This window comes from Lonchura striata, chromosome 5 (assembly GCF_046129695.1).
Source record: "Lonchura striata isolate bLonStr1 chromosome 5, bLonStr1.mat, whole genome shotgun sequence".
Lineage (NCBI taxonomy): Eukaryota > Metazoa > Chordata > Aves > Passeriformes > Estrildidae > Lonchura > Lonchura striata.
In genome coordinates, this window is record NC_134607.1 from 68,955,202 (window position 1) to 68,979,505 (window position 24,304).

The window sequence follows — 24,304 nt, forward strand, 5'->3', positions numbered from 1 at the left end:
TGTTCTCAGATCATTTTCAAGGGAAAGGAGCTGAACCTCGAGGAGTGGGAGTGAATGGGTATGAAGCAGAGGACAGAAAAAAATGCAGCTGGAACTGCAGAGAAAATCTGACTCTCTAAAAGCTACCTTTCTCCCCACAAAATATCTAAACTAGTGGGAAGAGACTCTCGTGTCTCCTCCCTCACATCCTGCTTACATGCACCAGCACACCTAGAGCATAACAGCAAGGGTCTAATGCAAATACCACAGACTATGAACAGCACTGCACATACAAAAACTATGTGTTTTCTTCAGTTTTCCAGACAGAACAGCAGGGATGGACTGCCTGAGACTTCAAAAAGTCACAAAAAGAGAGCAGTTGACATAAAGTGGCTATTAAAAAAAAAAGATATTTTTTTAAAATGTAGTGATAACAAGAGGCAGCAAGCACAGGTAGAGATTAATTCCAGGAAGCTTAAAAATAAGGATCCCGTGGCACATGCAGGATTCAAATCTCACTTTTCTTTGTTTTAATCATGGAGAATAGTGCATGTTCTTACAACATCAAGACTCAGGCCTCTCAACGTTATCACAAAATGTAACAGTGATTATTAGTAGCTGTGGAGAAGTATCTGGGCTTTCTCAGCTGGCCTAGTTTCAGCACATACTGTTTTGCTTCAAATACAATCAACAAATTCTATGAAGTTGATTTATTATTGCAAAATGTATGTTCTCTTGCATTAAAGCACAAGAAATAAAGCATGACCATCATGTTTTGTAACTAATTTTTTTCTCCTTTTTTAATCTGTCTTACAAGTTTACCATGACATTTTAGTGACAACAGTGCTAAACTAACTCAAAAACAAAAAGGAGACTAATTAAAAATAGGCAGACAGTGAACATCATGATACATTGGCATAAAATTATCCCTTCAGTGTCCTTTGTAAAAATACTGCTAAAAATCCAGCATTTTCCATGGCAATACTGATTTAGATTGTCTTATAATATATAGAATTATATATACAGATCCTCACAGCTCAAGCATTTGGTTAGAGCATGCACTCCATATTTAAGGCAAGAAAACATTTACTGCTTTCTTGGAACAAAACTTGTGTCACTGAACTGAACTTCTGGCTGACACAAATTATAGATCTTGAAAACTTATCTGCCTTCCTTCCTTTCCCCCACAACTTCAGGAGTCACTCAGAGTTCTTTCAGAATTTCTTACTGCTGAGCACAATGAAGGAGATGGCTCCTCTCAGGTTGGAAGGGCTTTCTGCTCTTGTGGATTCTCTGGCAATGATAACTAAGACCTCTCTCGAGCTGCTGGGCAGCCTCTGCACAGCCTGAACCACCACCAGGTCTGGAGTAAGTGGAAATAAGTTGGTTACATGTGCAGAACTAAAGGAGTTTTGAGAAGGAGGGCAGCAACACCTACTGGTCGTGGTGCAGACTGAACACTGCTTTGGTTTTTAAATTAACAATACTGAAAAAAGAGTTTTTTCTTACTAAAAGTCATGGCTATATTATTGCTAAAATATACCAGCACTCGTAATTTCTGAGCCCAACAATAAATAAATATTCATAACTCATTCATACTGAGTTGAGCTCTGGGCTCTGATATAAAATGGGACATAAGGAGTCTTGCTGATGATTCCTTAAAGTCACTGTAAGATTTACATCACACACCCTAATGTGCACAAAGCCTTTTTCCATTTCTAATTGTTGCCTACTCAAAGCAATTCAAATATTTTGGACTGAACAATCTGAGCAGCCTCATTTTTTTCTACACTATAAAATATTGCAAAGTCTTTAAATGGCTTCTGCAATTCTTCAGTATTTTTACCATGCATTCCTTTAATCTCCAAAAGTAAGTTTTTCTTCCAAATTTTACTTTGAATAATATACAAAAAAAATATACAGAAGTTTTATGATCCACCTCATCCTTTTCAAAAATAAACCACAGAGTACAAACACCACTTTCAGAAAACATTTAATTCAAAATTTAAATGTTCTCAACTGTAAGCATTTTAAATCAACTACAACAAATCTGCATTCAGCAACTGTATTTAATACTTCCTTTAAATTTCCATTTAAAAAATATTTTATTCATTTTTTTCAAGTTGTGTGTGTCTATAGGTCCTCTGATACACTACCCTTAGGCATCAGAAGTTTTCCTGGTTCTCATCCAACTTTGGAAATAATATCTTCTTGCTTCAGGTGTTAAAAGGATTCATACATTATTTATAAGGACTGCTAAAATCTAACTCCTGGATCTAACTTGCAGGAGAAAGAGTATAAAAAGTTACATATAGAAAAAAAAGAAAAAGCACAACTGTCCCCATTTCAATTTTTAGCCTCTCTTTGTTAGTCGTGTATTGCCAGGCTGAATCTGTAATTCTCCTCTCTCCCTCCCCACGCTCAGATTATTTGTCTGCAGCTGCTTTCAGCCTCGCTGGATTTGAATTTTCTTGCATATTTTAAAATATTATTTTCCCAGGGAAAAAAAAAACCCAAACAACTGCAACACTGCTGGGCAACTTCTTACACTTCAAAGATACCAGATTTCTCTGACAGAATGGTGTTGGTTTACCTCCTGAAGAATCAGGCTGAAGCAAGCAGTCAGAACAGGGGAACTAAAATCCTCATTCACTTCCTAAAATCTTCTTCCTCAGTACTCTTCTTTTATATATGCTGCCTACACATATGATATTTACATTTTGTTTGCCTCTTCCTGGTTTGAGAGAGTTCATTGTTAGATTTTTAAAACAATCCTTTTAACAAACTTCACAAGGGTGAGCCTTTAGGACCTCCTTACTAATTTAAGAAAGTATTTCTGTTTTGAACAGCAGTTTCATTTCCTGGCTTGTATTAAAGCAAAAAACACTGAAATGCTATTGATCTATAAAACACAACTAAAGGAAACAGAAAACTAAAAGTCTACAGAGCCTCAGAAATACTCACCAGGATGAGTAAGTCCTTACCTCATTACTGGAATGAGCATATTTGTTCAGAGCACACTAAACCCAGTACCTGCTCCTTAGATACCTGTTCCTGACCACAATTTCACTTGCTCTAACTGGAGTACACAGCAACTACATCATTAGCTGAACATGATGTAAGAAAGCCTGAACATACACTTCCTACAGCTTGCTAAATCACTGGAATACTGCCCCATTGCCACGCTTGTAGCAGCCCAGCAATGGATTTATTTGCCCTACAAGGTGATGTTGCTTATGTTCATCCTCACATGGGCAGAGTTTTTACACCTATTTTAACATGTAGACTTTGAGCCCTTACTTCTTAAAAAAGGAGCATGATATCCCTTCTGTCCCCACAAAAGTCTAAATTAAGTTATCTTGTGCAGATTGCACCTGTTCATTACACTCCTCTAGAAAATTAAGTTCTTCTGTCTGGAATTTTTATACCCACAACCCTACATATATTTATTTCCACACAAAGTACACTTGTGTGCTGTTCGCTACTCAAAGGGCAAGTCAGACTAGGTCATGTTTCTTAAAGGTTTATCTTATTAGCAATCAAGTCTCATATAGCTTAAAAATAGACAAAACAAGTATGCTTTTTCCACTGCCACAGTTAAAATTCTCACGTCAGTTGCATTTCACAGCACTTGTATACCTGGTTTCACTGTTTCCTCCAGTGAGACAAAAAGGGAAGGAGCAGCTGGAACAGTGATGAGGAAACCCTAATCAATGTTAGCAAAGAGACTTAAAAGCCAGTACAATGCCTCTAAAATACTCTTACTTCCTATATCTTAAAGCTGAATTCATTTTAATTGGAAAATTAGGTTTTTCTATTTGATTTGGTTTGGGTTTTATGGTAAAATTTGCTACAAGGAGAAACAGTTATCAGGAGCAGGAAATGCTGTGCCAGTTTCACTAGCCTTCCTTCTACCTTTACCAAATTACAGAAGCTCTTGCAGGATGCATAAGGGGGAGGCTAACACGTAAAAGGTAATGCTAAGCATTTATTCCTATTGTCATCTGAAAACTTAAAATTTAGAATGCATTATTGAAATATGGCGTAACGTGAATTTTTGGCACGAATTAATCTGGAAGGAAAGCAAAAACAGTGGAGAAGAAACCTGCCACAGCACTGCTATCTGTTTTGCAACCCTGCTTTGGTAACACCCCAGGGCCCCTTCCCAAGCCATTGCCACAGGGTAGCACAACTTGAGCTGCTGGGGAACGCCCACAAATACCCAAATACACCAAAAGTGAAAGGAAAGGATTGATTTCGCACCTTCTTGAGAGGAGACAATAGGTGGCAGGTAATCAGGGATGTACTCCTTCCTCTCTTCTGCATCCTTACTTCCCAACTGGGGGAATTGGAGGACATTGTTCTTGCTGACAGGGAACGAAGGGATTTGATGTGCAAAAGTGACAGGTTCAATATTGTGTATGTAATCTTCCAGCTCGTGCAGGTTAACCCCCATAAGCTTGAAGGCATCGCCTACGTCATCCAAAATTGGATCTGTGCGGCCATCTGGAACAAGAAAACCAACAGAAAAACAGTATTTTCACAGAAATCCAGGTTAAAAAATTCAGCCTGAAAATGCTTTGAACTTACAGCCCCCCAGCTCACCACCAGTAAGAGAGGTGGATTTACTGCCCCACAGTTCTACCAGGTTTACTTTCAGAAGGGTTTTGTTTTGAGCCATCACTTTGTTTCAAACTCTACCACTGAAGAATTGCACTCCAGGAAGCAAATCAAGCCCAAATGAGGGAGCAACAACAGGCAGCTTTACCTGGCAACAGTCAATTAACATCACACATCCCACAATGCAGAAAGTGCTCTTTATCAGTTGGAACAGATCAAACATTATTTCTCAACCTAAAAAAGGATAAATTTCATTTTTTTTTAACTGACTGTTGTTTACAGAGAGAAAAGAAAAAAACAGTCTCTTGATATAAAAAACCTTCACAAACTATCTTTCCACCAGATGAAATCTACAGGCTTCATAAACTATGAGCCACTTCTTCTACTGGTTAGCTACACCTCCTGGATAAAAGAGAGGAATATTAAGTAGTGGTCTGATGAGGACAGAATATTTTATACTATACTTCAGGGGCTTATTTCCTGGGGGGCAACTTAAGTTTGATTCTACAGCAAAAATTTTACTTTCTTAACAAAAAGTACAGTGAAATCTCTCTGGCCAGGCAGTTGGGATCTTTATTTAATAGGACTTCCAAGAAAACAGTCCAACAGAGGATGCAGTTTGTGCTATACAATTAATTTGGCTCAAAGCTTTAAATTACATATGCAGAAGTCCAAGTCCCTCAGTTTCCCTGACTTGACAGAGGAAAATCCCTCAAAAGGCCTCTGGAGGGAGAACTGGGCACCTGGCTCTGGCAGCAAAGGCAAAACTTCGAGTCTCTTACTGACTTTTCATAGCAAAAATAACCCAAAACCAATGCTGTAAACCCCAAACGTGATTTTTAATTCAATAAAATGATATACTGAATTATTACAATTCTGTAGAATTGGCTTATGAAGATATTACATCCCTATATGATGATAAGCTGTGATTTACTTTAAAAAGTAATTATTGAAAAGCAGCCTGTGCTTATTGAAGGAACACAATGGCTATTGTGGAGGTCTGGCTCCAGAGAATGGGGAGATGCTCTTTTGTTTGTCCTTTAACCTAATCTCTTCTTGGTTTATCTTGAAGCCAAGGCAGCTGAACGAGATGGTTCTCACATCACTGCACGAATTCCAACCCCCAGCCACATGCCTGCAGGTACGTTTAGAAAATGAGAATTTTGTTCTAGAATTTCCCTTCTTAAGTCTTGTGGTGAAGATAAGGATAATACTCAGATTATGGGGTTGATTCTCAGCTCTCCAACACTGGCCTCTTGTGTGACTCTGGGCAAGACTCATTTGTGTTATAATTCTTTCCACAGCTAAAAGGGAGATCAGACCAAGTTACTGCCAGTTTTACCCTCCTGTGTTTGGAATGTGAACTCTGCAGGGTGAGAAGCATCTCGCAGTTTGTGTTTGTGTAATATCTGTGTAAGTGCAATACCAGTCTGCTTTGCAAACTCCAGGCTTGCATACACATCATTATATGAGGATATCACCAGTTCAGAGTAGTTATGAAAGCCTTATATACTTATTAGGTGGAGAAAAAAGTGTGCTTTATGCTTAAAAAATTAAATTCAAGTAATTGACGCCACTAAGAAATTTTGTGTTGCTGCTTTTAGTTGCTCTGCAGGCTATGAAAGTACCTGTGAACTCATTGAAGCATTTTCTAAGCTGTCAAGATTTAAGAGGTACAACTTTGACAGAGAGCTGAAAAGAAAAACCTGGGGAAAACTTTTCAAAGGTCTTTTCCTAGATCTGCACATGATCTTTTTAACCTCCAGAAAAGTGTGCTGACATGATTAGCAAGTGATAAATGCTAAAAATGAATTCTTTCTACAAGTGCTTTTTAAGAACACGTGGCAGAGAAGCAGCTACTAAGTGTAACTGAAGCATGGAAATATTTAACAACTGTATCACAAAACAATTATGTGTATTAGAAAGTGGGTTCAAAAGGTGACCAAAAAAACCCCAAAGAAGATTCAATTTTCCCAGAGCTTTGACATTTGCCTCCAAAGAGACAATGCCAAGTTTAAAGTTCGATTGAAAGCTAAAAATAATGTTTAAACCTGCAACTGTCAGAAGGATGAAAGGATGGAACTGTTAACCCTTCTTTTCAAGAGAATGTCCTCAGTGATAAAAGGGTTTGAAAAAACTTTCAGGTTTATATTCATATCTGCATTTAAAATCAAACCAGTTATCAACTGGATATTATCACAGCACAAAATTGCTTTAAATGTATTTCCAAGTTATTAATCAAATAAAGACTTTACACTTTTATTTCAACAGTTTAGCATTTCCCTTCTTTCTCTGGCTTAATAAAAAAATCAGTAAAATAGCAGAAGCCAGGCACATGAAACGGAATGCTGACAAACATGCAACATACTCTCTCCTGGTGTTTCATTTAGTCTTTTCTTCTGTGAGCAAATGATGCCAAGAAAAGAAGTTTAATCTGTGGATATTGAACTTATCTCAATATTCTTCATGTATCTGTGCTATCCTCAGTTTAAAAATTCAGATGCTGAAGCCTCCCAGTGAAATAATTAATCTAATGTCACACAGCAAGTCAGTGCCAGATCACAGACACTTCAGAGCTTTGGTTTCCAGTCTCTTGCTGTTCTTTATACCACAACACTTTAAATACTATCATTGTTCAGGGAATGAGAAGGAAGGAGGTGCAAATAGTTTATCCAGCAAGTTACAACTCTCCTCCTTATCCCCTATGAACAGTGAACTACAAAAACACCTTTCTCACAAGATTTTAAGCTGCACTATCTCCCTGAATGGGAACTGTGCCCCAAAAGTAGTAAAGCTGTGCCAGCAGCAGAGCTAAATTAAGACCATTTGGTCTCAAAAGAGCTCACCAGAAACCTGTGGGAATGCCCATGCAGCTAAGATACTCTCAGCTTCCCTGGGCATGAGAAGGAGCACCAGGTGAGGAGGAATCTGCATGCCAAAAAACTGAAGTGACTGGCAAAGTCGGTGATGGGCAAAGAGAATCCAGGCAGAGCAGAGTATTTGTGTGGAAAGTTATCCAGCCCTCAGCCCCACCGCTCAGCATCACCTGCAGATGAACCAACCCATCCACAAGGAAAACCAAATCAAACAGAACAAGGATTGAGCACTAAACTCCCCTACAAACAAGGGTTTGGGATGTGGGGAAAAGGAATTTTTAGAAGCTCCTAAAGCTGAGTTATTTTTGTAAAAGTCACAATAATTCCTCCAGCAAACAAGCTGGCCAGTGCTCATGTCACCCAAAGGCACTGTGAGGGGTTCTGTGGGAGTTAGGGAACTGTCTTGCCTTAAATTTAGTCTCAGAAATAAATGATTTCCTTTTGTCAAATTCACCCCCTCCATCTCCTCCTTCCTGGCCCAAAGTTCGTATGAATGAGTGAAAATTTAACAGGTGAGTAAGTACAGAACATAAGAGCTTTTAGTTTCATGCCAGGTTTCTTAAGGGAAGCAACTACAATTCTGTAATAAATATACTGAGAAAAATTAATGAGTCACCACCCATGCAACATGCACATGTGTTATAAATAGCTCAGCATTCTCCCTCACAGCTGCTGTAAAAGAGATTTTTTTTTTTTTTAGATTTTATTTTAACCAGCAAATTATTAGGTATAGCTCCTTGGTATTTTAATTACAGGCTCTATCACAGACTCCTTGTGCTCCAGCATGTCACACAAAATTACTCCAGGATAACTGTTTCATAGAGACAACACAGCTTCTATCCAGCAAAGTCATAATCATGCACAATAGGTTATTTAATAAATTTAGATGCCTTACTTAAATGCACTTAAGTGGGGAAAAAAGGGTCCAATACCAGTCAGGCAAAAGCATCTTCTTGCTATTGGTGCTCCTCCTCCCAGTAACTTCAGAAACGTCAAGCAAAAAAAACCCACATTGTCCTTCTTTATATTAGTAGCCAGTAAGAAGTTAATTAGCTTAAAAGCATCAATATTTGTTACCAGGACATAAAATGCACACTTATAATGAATGTTACAGGCCCAGGATAGATCCTTGTTACAAAATTCAAGGGCCAGCAGAGAGAATCATCTCATTTAAACTGATCACCAACAGTCTAATCCTTTGATAGAGATTATTACTGTTTAGTGGTAAGAGTGAAGTAATTAAAAAAAGAACAAAACCAAAGAAAACATACAAGGTAAATCTGACATTATAAAGAAATAAAAAATTGGCTGATGCCAGGTGAATTCTCTCCTCTGTGGTAATTACCAATGAAAATATTGGTCTGCTGTTTGCATTCTCCTTTTGTCATAATGAAGTTTAGAGGAGACTGTGCAGACCTTGGAGCAATTTTGGAGCCAGCTCTGCCTTGGAAAACATTTTCCAATATCAACAATTTTTCCTTCCAGTTATAATACTGTGCTCCCCAGATCAGAACCTGCCTTTCAAAAAAAATTCAGCTGTATTAATAATACCAATTTCAATATAGTCATTAATATTTTTCTATGTATATATAATTAATATGTAGTCCTGCAAGGAATAGGGACTTGGACTCAATGATCCATGTGGGTTCCTTCCAACTTGAGATATTCTACAATTCTTTGTTTGCATTAAAAAAAATCTTAAAAAAAGTAGTCAAACAATATGAAACTAAATACCAACTTTGAAATTTTATTTCCTAACTGTTAGCAAATTTCAGGAGGAAAAAAAAATCACAGTATATAAACTCAACACTGAAAATTGAAGGAAAGCAAAGGAAAATCCACTTCTAAATTCAAAAAGTTAATTATCCAGTTTGTTACACTTCTAGTTGTAGCAGCAGGTAATCTAAATTTGTCCAGTTGAAATATGCCCAGATGTGATAAAGTTAAGTAGCTTCTATCTGACTGTTTTTTAGAGAAATGTATCACAAAAAGGAGACTTTAGGAGGTGTGAACAGGTCCCCTCCTCATCCCTCCCATGAACTCCATAATAGAGCACCACTCACATAAATAGACTGGAAACTGAACTCCCTCACTGGATGTGTTAAGAGGTAAAACATGACATATTCTGTGTGTCTATAACACATTACTCAAGCTACATCAGCTAAATTCATGGCAAACAAAGCAGATTCTGATCTGTCCTCATGGACAGCTCCCCAGCATAAAAAAACCCAACCCATACAATCCAGAGCAGGTAACTCAAAGCACCAGCTCTGTCACCCCTCTATCAAACCACGTGAAACAGGACTGCAAAACAAAGTGGCACCTAACAGGGAGCCTTTCCCTTTTCACCTCTGCTTAAAACCAACAACGCAGAACTCTGCTCTCAGAAACCACTCCACATCAGTTTGTTTTGTAGCCTGATACCTTAATTACATACTCCAACACTGGTTTTCAAATATTTAGTTTAAATTTTAGGATAAAACAGCTCACAGCATATTGAATGGTGTTCCTTTGACAAGCTTTCCACAAATTTGAGCAGCATAATACGGTGTACTTCAAGAAGAAAACCCTGATTTTCTCCCTGTAAGTTCAGCCTCTCCTCCAGCCCCCAACACAGCATTCAGAAGCATTTCACGGCACCAAAAACATCTCAAACCCGCTTTGCAAATCCTTTTGCCTTCTCTTTGCAGCCACAGAAGCTCCCATCAACTACAGCTCCTGCAAATGCAAAGAAACAACAGCAGAAAAGTAATGAAAATCTTGAATGTAGCTCTCCTAATGGGATGTAACAGCTGGAACAAAGATCTAACCCAGCTGGGAGAGCCATCATTTTCTTCTGCAAGTGAGAGGACACGTGAGCAGGGATGACAGGCTTTTCACAGCGATACCACGGTGTCTCAGCTACGTCAGAGTAAATCCATTCAGTTTGGAACACAAAGATTATGTCCCTCAGCTGACAGCCCTGCTAACTCAAACCCCACTGGTCTGACTCCGAGATAACGCCCTGACAATGAAGATGCTACAATTGGAATTTAATTAATTCTACTTATGCAAAACCATGGCAGAATTAAGCTCATTCATCCAGAGCTGGGTTTGTACAGTAACTTATTTCAGGAGCAAAAGGAAACAATTCTGAAATTGCAGGGAGATGTCAGCTCAGTATTAAGATGTCCTTTTACAAACCTTTTTAAAGAAAGAAATACAGGGATTGTTTTAAGAGACGTTGTACAAAAAATAGTGCATCACAGGCACAAACAGAGCACATTCCCCTTCTCCTCAAAGAAAAAAATTACAAAAAAACACCAAACAAGAAGACTGTGATACTTGTGGTGCTTCCTTCCCCATTCATAGAGTGGAAAAATGCCTTTCCCCACTTTCAGTAAGCAAACACAAAGCAAGAAAGGTATAGCTGAGCTCTACAAACTCCAATCCTCAGCACCAAAAAATTGCATCATCTTTATGTCTTTTCCTCCCAGTCTTAGAAACACTGCACCACAAGCATCTTCCAGAGAATTTGTAACAACCCTATGAAAGGACAGCTCTGGCCAAACCTAGGTGAGCATCTTTTTCACCCCATAACTCCACTCCTAAACCCTCTCTGTTGTCTCCTTTAATCGCTTTAAAGATAATTTCTGTGTGGACAGGGATACAAACTTCAGAGCTGCACTTGTGCTGCTGGGATATAGGGGTTAATATTGCACAGTCCCATTTCTAGACTAACTTGCTCTCAAACTTGGGGAAAGTTGTACAAGTAAACCTATTCAACCTGAGAAATCCAGTCTGCAGCACACAGTTGTTCCTAAGCTTAGTTACACTGGCACTGTCAGACTTGATCTCAATTATTCCTGAAATGATGAAGCAGAGCCAGGACCAGATACACTCAGCTGATCACTTTGCTTCATGGGGGATCCCTGCAGCAGTGAGAACTTCCCTTCTTCAGAGAAGGAGCACAACCTCCAGCAGCAGCACTTCCAGGCTGTGGCTGCTCCTCTCCTAACCAAGCCACTCACAGTGCCCCTCCCAGCTCTGCACACTCTCCAGATTCACCCCTGCAGAGGAATCCAACACACCCAGACCTCACAGTTCCTTGGATCTTAATGCTGCATCCAATCCAGCACCAGCTGACAGCAACATGCCTCTGATGCTCCTCTCACCTGCGACTGACACCTCATTAGCACAGTTCCCACAGAACAGAAGTACTGGCAAATATTCCCAGAGGTGCATTTCAGGGCTCCCACTCCCGTTACCTCTCCAGCAACCTCCTGCAGGTCCCAGCAAATTCTCTGAACTGGTGGTGGCTACAGTAGCCCTCAAATCCACCCCCAGTGAGTCACCTTCTCCCTACCCTGGACTTCAGGCAATCAATTATCCATCCCAGCTCCAACCCCTGCCAGACCCAACTGCTCTGACCTCTGCCCCAGGGGCCCTCCAGGATTTCCCCATCACTCATGGAGCAGCAGCTGCCTACAATGCCACAGCTCTCCAGCATGCCAGAGGAAAGGGGAACATGTCCCTCCTGGCACAGGAGGCACAAGCAGCCCTGTTTTCCCAGGCATACAGCCTACACCCACCTCTCCGGAGTACACCTGCTCCCCAAAGTCCCTCTGCTATGGAGATCCCCCTTCATCTCCTTCCTAATTCTCACAGATGCAGCAGGAGCACTGGCAACCCCATCTCTGCATACGAATCTCTGCCACATGACACCCTCCCTGTCCCACATGGAGGGCAGCAAAGGCCTCCACACACAGACCCATGACCCTCTCACCACACCCACAGCCTGAGCCTTGCTCCTCATTCCCCACATTTCCTGTGTTTAGAGCTGGCAGTGACCCTGACAGCCTCCCTCTCCCTGCAGATTGCCACCTCCCCACCCCTTCCTGACCCACCCAAACCCAGCACACCCCTACCACCCTCTCAGCCCCACTGGCAGCATGACTGACCAAGCAAGCAACTGGACATCCCACCCTCCAACCCCCCATGTTCTGCAGGTACAGCAGGACATCCAACCCCTCAGTAGCTCCACTGCAGGCTCTGCAGGGACACAACACTGCATCCTCTACCATACACCCAGACCCAACAGTGCTGCTCCCTTCCCAATCCCATTCCACACTCCTGTGTGTGATCCAGCCAGCAGTCCTTGGCACTGATTCCCAGGCTTCTCCTCTTTCTCTTCTCCCACTTCCTGTAAACTCAGCCCTTCCATGCTCCCAGCCCAACACAACCTCACCTCAAATCCAGTGAGGCCTTGGGCATCACTTCCACTGCCCTCCACCATCACTTCCAGCTCCCTCTGTACCACCTCCATGGCAGAGCTGGCTAACTCCAGTCCCCCACACATCCAGCCAAATCTCTTCCTCTGCCTCCACACAAGGACACCCATACCTCATGCCATGTGCACTAAATTATCCCCAGCCCAAATCCACCCTTTCTGCACTCCACAATTCCCATGTGCAGCCATGCCACACTCCCACATCCTGTGCACTACAGCTCCACTTCCCCCAAAACACATTAGGGCATCCTTGCCTTCCCACATTCCCCATACACATTCCCCAGTCCCACAGTACCACTGCTTCCCCCCTGTACACAAACATTCCCAGAGCACCCCAGCAACAGGACTTCCAGGCACACCACTCCCTCCCCATGCAGGAGGGAGTCCAAGCCTTCCACCCTCCATCCTCAGCACTTCCCCTTGGGCCAGAATAGGAAACCCCACACACATCTCCACCTGCAGTGGGCCCCTACAGCCCCCTCAGGCACAAAAGATGACCCAAAGATGAGCCACGACAACACAGCACCAAATCCTCCCATGTATACATCCCACCAGGAAAAGAGGCTGGCTGCCTCTTCTCCTTCCAGTTCAATCTCTTCCCAGATTCAGAACATCCCAGCAATAGAGCCAAAACTCCCCTCTCCCCCTTCCCAGCACCCTGCACGCTGTAGCCAGAGAGAGTGGGACAGCACCCCCGTGTTCCCACATTCCAGACCCACTGCCACAGAGCCTCCTTTCCTCCAACCCCAGCCCCACAGTCCCAACTCCTCACCCATACCCAAACCCACTGCCCCACAGTCCTCCGTGGCACCAGGACCCCCTTGCTTCAGCACTGACCCTATGCCTTCCCTCCCCATCCTCCCAGTCCTGTGCACTGCCCCATGGCCCAGCTCCCCTTCCCCAGAGCCCCCAGCCCATGGGCTGATCTTCCATAAACCCACTCACTGACCCAAAGACCCCAGCACTGCCCAAATCCCACCTCCCCGCACTCTTCTGCCCTGCCCAAATGACCACACCTCCATGACCCTCCTCTGCCAAGCATCCCCAGCTCCTGGCACTCTTCAACAAGCAGCAGCTTCCAGCAGCCCTCCCCACACCTCCACAATGCTACCCCACAGCCTTTCCCCACAACCAGGGCCCCCAGTGCTGCCCAAACCCACCTCCTGTGCCCTCCTGCCCAGTCCCCAGACCCCAATGCTGCCCAAACCCACCTCCTGTGCCCTTCTGCCCTGTACCCCAGACCCCTGCCCAATCTCACCTCCCTGTACCCTTCTGTCCTATCCCCCAGACCCTTGGCTTGCCCAAACCCACCTCCTGTGCCCTTCTGTCTGTCTTATCCCCCAGACCCCTGCCCAAACTCACCACCCTGTGCCCTCCTGCCCTGTCCCCCAGACCCCAGCAGTACCAAAATCCCACCTCTCCGTGCCTTCCTGCCCTGACCCCAGACCCCAGCAGTGCCCCACACCACCTCCCTGTGCCCTCCTGCCCTGCCCAAGCCCCAGCAGTGCCCCACAGCACCTCCCTGTATCCTCCTGCCCTGTCCCCCAGACCCCAATGCTGCCCAAACCCACCTCCTGTGCCCTCCTGCCCTGCCCAAGCCCCGGCATTGCCCACACCACCTCCCTGTGCCCTCCTGCCCTGCCCAAGCCCCGCACCCCGTGCTCCTGCCCTGGCCCGCCAGTGTCCAGCGCTGTTTCCTTGGCAGGATGGCCGAGCCCGGCAGGGCTCACGGAGCTCACTCAGCCCGGACCCTGCTCAAGCAGGGCCACCCACTGAGGCCTCCGAGGACCGCGTCCAGCCGCATCCCCCCGGCCCAGCCCCAGCCCACACTCACAGAGCTCGCAGTAGCGGTGGCAGCCCCGGCCCAGCCCCTGCAGGTACCGCTGCAGCACGTCGGTGAGCAGGTCGCAGGCCGAGACCTGCACGGAGTCCCAGCCGAGGGCCTGGCAGATCTGCGCCACCGACACCCGCAGCAGCCAGCGGGAGTAGGTCTCGCACATCCCGCCGGGGCCGGGGGCCGCGGGAGCTCTCACGCACCGCCCGCCGCCGCCGCCGCCATCTTGGCGCCGCCCCGCCCCCGCCAGGCAGCGCCGCTCCAGTGCCGAGCGCATCGAGCGGGGCGGAGCGCGGGAACGCCGCCCGCAGCAACCGAGGCCGCGGCCCGCAGCGCGCGGGACACGCCGGGGTCGGACACGGAACACGGGCCACTGTCGGTACCGCAGCGGGACACGGAACACGGGTCACTGTCGGTACCGCAGCGGGACACGGTAAATGTGCCGCTGTCGGTACCGCAGCGGGACACGGTACATGTGTCACTGTCGGTACCGCAGCGGGACACGGTACACGTGTCACTGTCGGTACCGCAGCGGGACACGGTACACGGGCCACTGTCGGTACCGCAGCGGGACACGGTAAATGTGCCGCTGTCGGTACCGCAGCGGGACACGGTACATGTGTCACTGTCGGTACCGCAGCGGGACACGGAACACGGGTCACTGTCAGTACCGCAGCGGGACACAGTACATGTATCAGTGTCAGTATCGCAGCGGGACACGGTACGTGTGCCACAGTCGGTACCGCAGCGGGACACGGTAAATCTGCCACTGTCGGTACCTCAGCGGGACACGGTACATGTGTCAGCGTCGGTACCGCAGCGGGACACGGTACACGGGCCACTCTCGGTATCGCAGCGCCGCTGAATGTCCCCCACTGCCCCAAGGGATCGTACAGGAAGGATGCGACAAGGCTGTTTACAATGGCTTCGAACTGAGAAGGAGTTTTTGATGGGATATGGGGAAGAAATTCTGCACTGTGGGGGTGATGAAGCACTGGCACAGCGTAGCCAGAGAAGCTGGGGATGTCTCATTCGTGGTGGTATTGAAAGTCTGGTGGGATAGTGAAGTGTCCCTGCCCATCACAGCGGGTGCAACAAGGTGATCTTTAAGGTCCCCTCCAACCCGAACCATCCTGTGATTCTATGGTCTCTATAAATAATCTCAATATCTCTAAATAAATATCTCAGAGAGCTGTCAAAAGGATGGTGTCAGACTTTTCTAAGTGATGAGCAGTGACAGGATAAGGAGCAATGACCATAAGAAAACCAAATCACAAGGAGTTTCACCTCCTCAGGAGGAAGAACTTCATTACGCAGAGGGTGGCAGAGCACTGGAACAGGCTGCCCAGGAAGGTTATTTTTCTCCCTGGAACAGGCTGCCCAGGGAGGTTATTTTTCTCCTTTTTTTTTCTTTCCAGCTGGATGGAACACCAAATTGGCAGCAATAAGGAAAAAACTGTTTCTCGATGACTTGTTTAATTGGGGAAAAAAAAACAAGTAGGGAAAAGGATGGAACTCCGGTGGCAAAAAGGATCCAGAAACAAAATTTACAGTAACTGAGTGGTGTAGGAGGTGCAAGAAGGAGCAGCGCAGCTCTTACTCAGTGGTACCTGTGGAGATACACAAGAGCTAAACTGTAACTCAGTAGTTGTGTGTAACTAATCAAGAGCATGGAGGACAGAACTGTAAATAACAGAACTCTATTATACTATATTATTACTCCAGTATGAAACCCTAATTAGTTCATAAATTAGCACTTTAGTTTATGAGTAGTCTGTTGTGTCAGTCACACATCTCACATCTGCTGCCTGAAGAGCAGGACCTGGACCCCGAACAAAGTCCTGAAGCTCCTGGTTTGGTTAACAGCTCAAGGTCCTGAGGGTGGTGCCCTCAGAGCTCCATACTGGGACCAGTATGAGCTTCTCTGGGCAACGAGTGCCAGGACCTCACCCCCTTCACAGTAGAGAATTTCTTCCCAACATCCAATCTATCCCTGCCCTCCATCAGTTTAAAGCCATTGCCCCTCATCCTGCTGCTCCATGTCCTTATCCAAAGTCGCTTTCCAGCTCCCCTGGAGCCCCTTCAGATGCTGAAAGGTCTCCCTGGGACCTTCTCCAGGCTGAAAACTCTCAGGGTTTGAGAACAAACTCTCCTCAGGAGAGGTGCCCCAGTCCTCCAACATTTACATTTCTATACACACACTGACCATGCAATAAACTGTGCATTCTAAATAACCTCTGTAGTGACTCAACCAATCACATCACTTAATTTTAAAAATTCAACATCTGCTAACAGTAGCAATACAAAATTCAAATAAGAGATATCAGTGTTCTAGCTGTGTGATGCAGAGGTTATTCCAGTCTCCTCCTTGAGCCCACAATACAATGTACCTCTCAAAGTAGATCATTTTCAAAGACAGGGTGAAGTTAGAAAATCTCTTCCACTCTTCAAAAGAAACATCCACTTACATGTTTCACATGGCATATAAACTAAAAGTATAGAGCACAGACTTCTAAGAAACAAAGTTTCAAAGCACACCCAAGCCCAACCCAGATATTTAGACTCCAAGAGCATTTGCTCCACAGACAAGCAAAAGGATCTGTTTCACGGAGGTCGTTTATTGTACGAATTTACAAATTTCTGGGGCTTTTCCACTTCTTCACAAGATAACAGAGCAGTCTTGTTAACACAGACACAGGCAGGCTAAACCACATATGCTCAGAAGAGCTCCTCTTCACCTGTAAATAAAATTGAAACAAATCAAAATCCTTTCATCTATTTATTTATTTTAAACTGCTATTTTCCCCAATTTGAATACTTCATTAATATTCCTCACCACCCCCCAACGATTCATCACATCTATTTTTTTCTTACATTTTAAATTTTGAAATTTTCCTTACATTTTAGATTTTGAATATGTTCATGTTAATACAGAAACCTCTTTATGTATGTCTGACATACAGACACCTTTAAGTAATTGCATAAAGTCAGACCACTATACAAATATTCAAACAGCAATTGCAAATGAATCCAACAATAGAGAAAAAAAAACCACAGAAAATTATAACTCATCTGGGATTATGCTACCATGGACATATTTTCCTTAAAATTACTGAAAAATAAGAACTCTTTGGACAAATTCAAACTAAAAATGTCCAATTTCACAGCTCTTTAGGAAGGAAAGCTTCTGTCTGACCAAGACCATTTAATTCTGTCTTCCTCATCTAACTTTGTATTTTCTGTGTTAATTAATTTTAAAACACAATCCAACTTCTATGACATAACTTTACCTCTTGGATTTGGCTGAACCGCTTTTTCCGATTAATCCCTGGTTATGGTATTATGAGAAAAAACAAAACAAGCAGGTTAGGAAGCAACTCATGCAAATTCAGGCAAAACTGCACGGATTTATGACCACAAATGTATTGTGAGGAGCACAATACAGCACCAAAATAATATAAAGTACATATTCCAGGCATTCTGTAAATACACAGGATATGAACACATGTATTTCCGTACAGAGCACAAATTTTTAACTGTTACAGTAGTACATGTGAGCTACATGCAGTTACAAATTGTGGTCTAACCCCACACATTTGTAACCTGCAGCACACACCTGCACAAAGCCTCATCCTCAGGCAAACAAGCAAAATACTAAATTTCAAGTAAAATACATATTCCATATAAAAGATTCCGGAAATTCCCTCTTTGTAAACCCAGACCCAAACTCTCAGCTTCTGAACACCTGATTTATCCAAAAGCATTTCAGTCACATCATTTGCTCTCCCCCACTCAACACTACTGGGTTATTTGACCAGGCAAAGCAGGAAATGTCCAGGTAAAAAGGAAGAGGGGGGAAATCCACCAAAGGCCAGAAGGAAAATCCTCACCTCTCCAGGCAAGGATGCCTGGTGAGGCTGAAGATCTATTTTACCAGCTTTTAAACTGCATTTGATCAGAAAAAACTGCCAACTTCGCTCTGGTTAGTAGAACTGCGCAAGCTGAAAAGCTTGGGAGCCATGCCAGGGACTGCCTTCCCTCTGGTTTTAGGACCTACAATCCCAAAGTTTGCCTGTTACCCTGGCACACAAGAGCACATGACTGCAACAGCTCTGACTGCACGTTCATACAGATACTCACAGAGCAGCAGCACCAGAGATGATCTCAATGAGCTCCTTGGTGATGACGGCCTGGCGGGTGCGGTTGAACGTCAAGGTCAGCTTGTCAATCATCTCGGCTGGAATAAGGCCAGATTGGAGTTTAAACACAAAATGAGTGTATAAATGCAGATACAGAGAAGCTCTATGGGCACAATATCCAAGTTATTTGCAGTGGTTTACAAGACACAAGAGGTTTAGTGCACCTGACATTTTTTCCCTGCAGGTAATATTACCAAGAAACCATCTATAAACCAGCTTGAGAACTAAGCTTGTCAGTCAAACATCTGCAGAACAGCTGGCAGACTTGTAAATACCAGGCCTGACATTGCTTATTGTAACATAACACAAGCAGGCATCATTAGCTTTGGAATTAGATTTCACTGTCAATTAACTGCATTGTTATTTCCTTCAAGTTGTGGCAAAAGGAGAGATTTTTCTCCATTATTTTTTTCTCAATTATTTCAGGTATCACCTCTTTCTCTCAAGTTGGTCATCAGAGCCATGCCCACTATTGCAGGCAGCCCAATTGCACATCACATCAGTTTCAATCACCAGTATCCTTCCAAGGAATACTCATATATTCTCTACTTGCTCCATGACAGGTGGTATTGAACTACTGTTTAAGTTCCCCCACCTTTAAATTGCACTGCACTAATTATATTTCCTGAATGAGTAAGTAAAGATTTATAAGAATTCAGGAAATTCTCAGAGCAGCCACATGAGAGGAGCATAGAGAATATTTAGCCATTGTAAGATTAGTTTAGTATTTCATATGCCTTTTAAATAATCTGTTATTTCACTTCCAGTCCTAGGCTTGTTTCTCAACAGCAATCCCTCTTTCCAGAGTCTACATACAGCTCACATTTGAAACAGAATCTCAATTGTACTGGCTAAAAAAAGCCACTCAAAGTGGAATTAAGACAGGAAATAGCTGATTTTTGAAGGAAAGGATTACAGAAAGGGAGGTCAACACTTTGTTGCTGAACAACTGAAGTCCTGGAGAAGCCAGGGAGCAGCTTACAAGCATTCTTGCTAGCGTTGTCCATGGCAGTCATCCTGGCGCTCTGCTCGCTGGTGGTGGATTCTTTCAGGGAGTAGTACAGAATGTTTGCTAGCGTGAACTCCTGGTAGTTTCTCAGCACGTCAGCATCAAGATCATCATAGATACTTAGGCTTTCTGCAAACCATGGAGGAGCAAACTTAGACACATCCAAGATTTGCTACTTCCAGCAAAATACAATGACACAGAGAAGATTACTTGTCTGGACTGTTTCAGTACTTAAGGCAGTACAGAGAGACTCCCTGAACATATTATGTGTACCTTCAGAATCTCTATGCTACTTATAATTCTGTTAACTGTTTTATGTGTTTTAGTTCAATTTAATATTAGGAAAGTCAGACCAAAGCAAAATACATTATTACCATATTATGTTTAACTTTCCCTTACAATGCTGCAGAAACATTCTCGGAGAGCACCTTTCTGAGCCAGCCTTGGACTGATCTTGGCCAAGACAAAACTATCTGTTAAACTATGATACAAGCACCATAATAAGATGTTTTAAAATACCATAGTCCCATTTTCAGAGTACTTTTCTTGTGATTTATCACTGCATGTAACTGGTGGTTTCTAGCTCCCTACTTACCAGAGCCAGCCACCGTTTCAAAGGAGAAGATTGGTTTCTCATCAGTCTTGTAAGAGATGACAGACCTGTACAAAAAGAGCAAAACAGGTTCTTCAGTTCAACTGAACTGACTCTAAACAGAATGGTTCAAATCAAATTAGAATAGACAACTTCTGGCTTTGCAATGCCACAAGGTTTTGTGATAACACTGATGAAAAGATCTTGGATACCACATGGATATAATGATGTGCTGACTGTAAATGTTACAGTGTTCACTACACACAAGTCAAAAAGGGAGTTCTAACCACAGCTACTAGAAAAAACAGCCCAGTTCTTGACACACAACAAAATCAAGAAGTGAATATGCCATATATTCCCTTTCATATTCCCTTTCAGTTTTCATACAACTTCATCAGGCCAATATACTCTTGGAAGCATTCTGCCAAGTATTTTTCCAGTGAAGTTTAGTTCAACCTTACCTGAACCGATTGTAGATGACAGAGCCTTCATCAAATTCATACCCAGAGTTTAACAGCTCTAAAGCAATGGCTGAAGCATCTCCAAAGCTTGGAGGTCTCCGTCCCACCTCTTTGAATGTCAGCAGGAAATAGTTGCCATGTGTCCTGCAGCAACACAAAACTGTGCTAGAACCAAGTGGATGCTCTAAAACACGAGCAGCAAGACTTACTAGAAATAACTGTTTGTAATTTAGGAGTGTTCAGAATGAAACATTTTACTGAATTAGAGTCTGAAAGAAACTTTGCCTTTAGTTAAACTACAATAGCTTCACAATACACACATGTGTAACAGCATCAGTTGCCAGCTTTTATTTCAAGAATATAATAGTGCTGTGCAGCAGTCTCTCAAATTGTGACATTATCAAAACCACTTTTAAAGTATTTGCAGTTTTTTTTTTACAGGAACTTGAATTTAACACAGTTCCCTTAAATGCAATTTCCTGCCAATGGCACACAATCCTACAGTCTTGAAATTTCTACCAGAGACAACAAAACTCTAAACTAAACTTTTGGACCCCATCCTTTTTACCTTTGAAGCAGGCCTCTGATCTTGTCACCTACTCCAACCACCATAACCTCCTTCCCTGCATTTGAGAGGTTGGTAATTTCATTCTTCAAGGTTTTAGCAATAGATGTATGGATAGCACCACACAGGCCTCGGTCAGAGGACACACCAATAAGGAGGTGCTTCTTCTTGTCCTCAGGTGGCTTTATTTCTGCTTTCTCATACAGAGCTGAAAAAAAAAAAAAGATCATAACATTTTTCAAGGGTGCCAAAAAAGCTAGTAAGTAATAAAAAATGCTCTGAAATATTCTAACTAAAACCAATACCAAAGGGGCTCCAGATCTCAGCCAGATTAATTTTATCTCCTTTGCAATTGTTCCAAGTTTGCACACGGTCAGACCAGAAGTGAGGAATAAACAATTCAGAGCCAGTCACAGCTCTGATCAGATGTCACTCAGTGAAGTTCACTGTGCAAATTCTTTTGGAAACAGACTACTGGAAGGTTAAAAAGCCTTGGCATTTTATCACCACTATGAAAACCTCCTCTTCTAATCCCCCATCACTAAGTGCAAGATCTTTCTCTCACACAGAGCTCCTGTTCCATAGACCCTCGCAGGCTTCAGCTCCCTCTCAGCTCTTGCGTATTTGGCTGCAGAAACCATCTTCATGGACTTGGTGATCTTCTGGATGTTCTTGATGGACTTCAAACGCCTGGTGACTGCAAGGTTAAGAGTTGAAGGTCATGGGCTGTACTGGGCACTGTGACTCAAGCCCAAACAACAAAATGCCAGCAAGAGCCATAAAAAAATATTTTGCCATGTTCCTCAAAGAAGAAGAAATAAATAAACAAACATCACAGAAATAAACCTCATGAAAGACCTTGGTACTTGCAGTAAGACTAAGAATGTAGCTAACACAGATTCATCTTTACAATAGAGATGTTATCTCCTTCAGATATAACATTCATTTAGTATTTATCCCAACATGAAGTCTATTTACTATTCTCTTTGCTTCCACCTCTACCTGTTTCACAAATATATTATTTGAGGTATAATGTCATCTTTCACAGATGACAAGCAGAGGAAACAAACAAACAAAAAAGTCCCCATAGTGTGAAGACAGAATAAATTTCCTCCTCTGTTTAGACTGTGGTAAAATGACATTTATAAAAACACTAATGCAAAAAATAACCAAAACAGGTATCCCATTGACAAGCACAATTCCAAGGCAATATCCCTATATAAGAACTATGAGGGATGGCTTAAGGAAGCATTATCACACTGAAACCATTCAGTCAATCCTTTTTCCCCCCAAATGCTGCACAAAAGCACAAGGAAATAAACATAAGATAAACTAAGTTAACTCTTATAGGTGAGCAGAAATCTGGTTTAGCACATACAGTAAAAATATTTTTAAAATCTATTTGAGTAAAACTATAAAAAGACATTTAAATTACTGCCAAAGCCACTTCAAGCAACTCCTTTTCTGAAGGACACTTGTTTAATGTGATTAGCACTGCAGGCCTATATATCATTGTTATACATCACAATCATACCCAACAGAGGCTAAACAGTATGCTTTAACATATGGTTTTCAACATATGGCTTTCCTGCAACATTTTGCCTCTCTCAAGAGCAGTTAAACCCTTTACTTACTGTCTTTTAGCGTTGCCATATTCCTGACTTGGCCCCTGAAAAGGAATGCAGGAGAAATTAGGATAATTCACTAGCTCTCCAGCAAACCAACACCTGCCAAGGGCAAGTCCCTTTCAGGGTGATGTTGCTGTTTCTTACAAAACGTGTGGCAGAGAGAAGCCACTCTTACCTGTGGCTTGCATGCACACCTTCATCCTTCCCTACCTTATATAATTTCACAGAATCAATTAGGTTGGAAAAGACCTCTGAGACCATCAAGTCCAACCTATGACTGAACACCACCTTATCTAAGTGGTGCCCTAACTAAGCCACGGGCACTGAGTGCTACATCCAGTCTTTCTGCAGATACCTCCAGGGACAGGGACTCCACAACCTCCCTGGGCAGCTCATTCCAATGCCTAACCACGACTTCTGTGAAGAAACTGTGAAGAAACAACCTAAACCTGTGTTGTCATGTCGCTGAGAGGAGGCCAACTCCCACCTGACTGCGCTGCGCTGTCAGGGAGCTGTAGAGTGATAAGGTCACCCCGAGCCTCCTTTTCTCCAGGCTGAGCTCTTCCAGCTGCTCTTCAGAGGACTTGGGCTCCAGACCCTTCCCAGTTCCCCTTCTCCGGACTCGCCCCTGCACCTCCGAGTCCTCCCTGAGCTGAGGGGCCCCGAAGCGGCCCCAGGACTCGGCAGCGCCGAGCACAGAGAAAGGTTTAACGCCTCGGCTAAGGGCACGGGGCAAACGAGGGCATTAGAAGGGCAAATTAGAAAGAAATATTTTTAAACAAAGCTTCGTGCAATGCAATTCATTTCTAAAGGCTATTAAAACGAAGCAGAGGAGGCCAGAGCAGGGTCTCCTGCCATGTATAAACTTGTCCCTTTAACCCTTGCCTGTCCCATTCTCCCACCCACCGAGGACGGAGCCTCCCTCCCTGCGGGTCCCCGCTGCCCTCATCTCCCGGCACCGGCTCCGCCACCTCCCCTCAGAGCCCACAGCCCCTGACGGGCCGCCCGCGGCCGCGACCCCGCCGCCCCCAGGCGCCGCACGGCCAAGGGAAGCCATCCCCCCCTCACCCCGCAGAGCCGCCCCGGCCATCGGGACGCGTTCCCCCGTGCCCAGAGCGCCCGTCCCAGCCCGTGCCGGTACCATTGCGGCTGGACCAGCGCGACCGCGCCGCCCCGGGCGAACATGGCGGCGCCTCCACCACAGCCCCGCTGAAGGTCAGCGCGCCCGCAGCGCGCCTGCGCGGCCCCGCCGGGATCCGCTTCCAGGGCGCC

At 43.9% G+C, this 24,304-nt stretch overlaps 2 protein-coding genes across 4 annotated transcripts in view; both read right to left on the reverse strand.

The window, feature by feature from the left end:
* TAF3 (TATA-box binding protein associated factor 3) overlaps positions 1-14,811 on the reverse strand; it is a 112,955-nt gene extending 98,144 nt beyond the window's left edge. The window contains exons 1-2 of the mRNA XM_021530948.2: positions 14,579-14,811; positions 4,243-4,485 (exon numbers count right to left, since the gene is read on the reverse strand). Coding sequence (XP_021386623.1) covers positions 4,243-4,485; positions 14,579-14,744 — 409 coding nt within the window. The 5' untranslated portion in view covers positions 14,745-14,811. The remainder of the gene's footprint in view (positions 1-4,242; positions 4,486-14,578) is intronic.
* A 2,365-nt stretch (positions 14,812-17,176) lies between these two features.
* On the reverse strand, positions 17,177-24,302 carry ATP5F1C (ATP synthase F1 subunit gamma). 3 transcript variants are annotated; one of them, XM_021530945.3, is made up of 10 exons: positions 24,174-24,302; positions 23,039-23,073; positions 21,970-22,101; positions 21,408-21,612; positions 20,840-20,983; positions 20,382-20,446; positions 19,760-19,915; positions 18,719-18,815; positions 17,869-17,906; positions 17,177-17,316 (listed from the first exon to the last, which is right to left on the reverse strand). In XM_021530945.3, exons 1-9 carry the CDS (start codon positions 24,215-24,217, stop codon positions 17,900-17,902), a joined length of 885 nt encoding a protein of 294 aa, XP_021386620.2. In that variant the 5' UTR covers positions 24,218-24,302; the 3' UTR covers positions 17,177-17,316; positions 17,869-17,899. The 3 variants fall into 3 exon arrangements, with proteins under 3 accessions (XP_021386620.2, XP_021386622.2, XP_077639813.1); XM_021530947.3 differs by lacking the exon at positions 17,869-17,906; XM_077783687.1 differs by lacking the exons at positions 17,177-17,316; positions 17,869-17,906 and having other exon boundaries at positions 18,715-18,815.
* Positions 24,303-24,304: the final 2 nt, after the last annotated feature.

What these genes read in the sequence shown, in the direction of transcription:
- ATP5F1C (XM_021530945.3), bottom strand. Translation starts at nt 24,217, where the DNA reads ATGTTCGCCCGGGGCGGCGCGGTCGCGCTGGTCCAGCCGCAATG. An exon ending in GTCATCTACAATCGGTTCAG is followed by an intron (nt 20,447 to 20,839) that starts GTAAGGTTGAAC and finishes CTTTTTGTACAG; the next exon opens with GTCTGTCATCTCTTACAAGA. An exon ending in TGAAACGGTGGCTGGCTCTG is followed by an intron (nt 19,916 to 20,381) that starts GTAAGTAGGGAG and finishes CATGGTTTGCAG; the next exon opens with AAAGCCTAAGTATCTATGAT.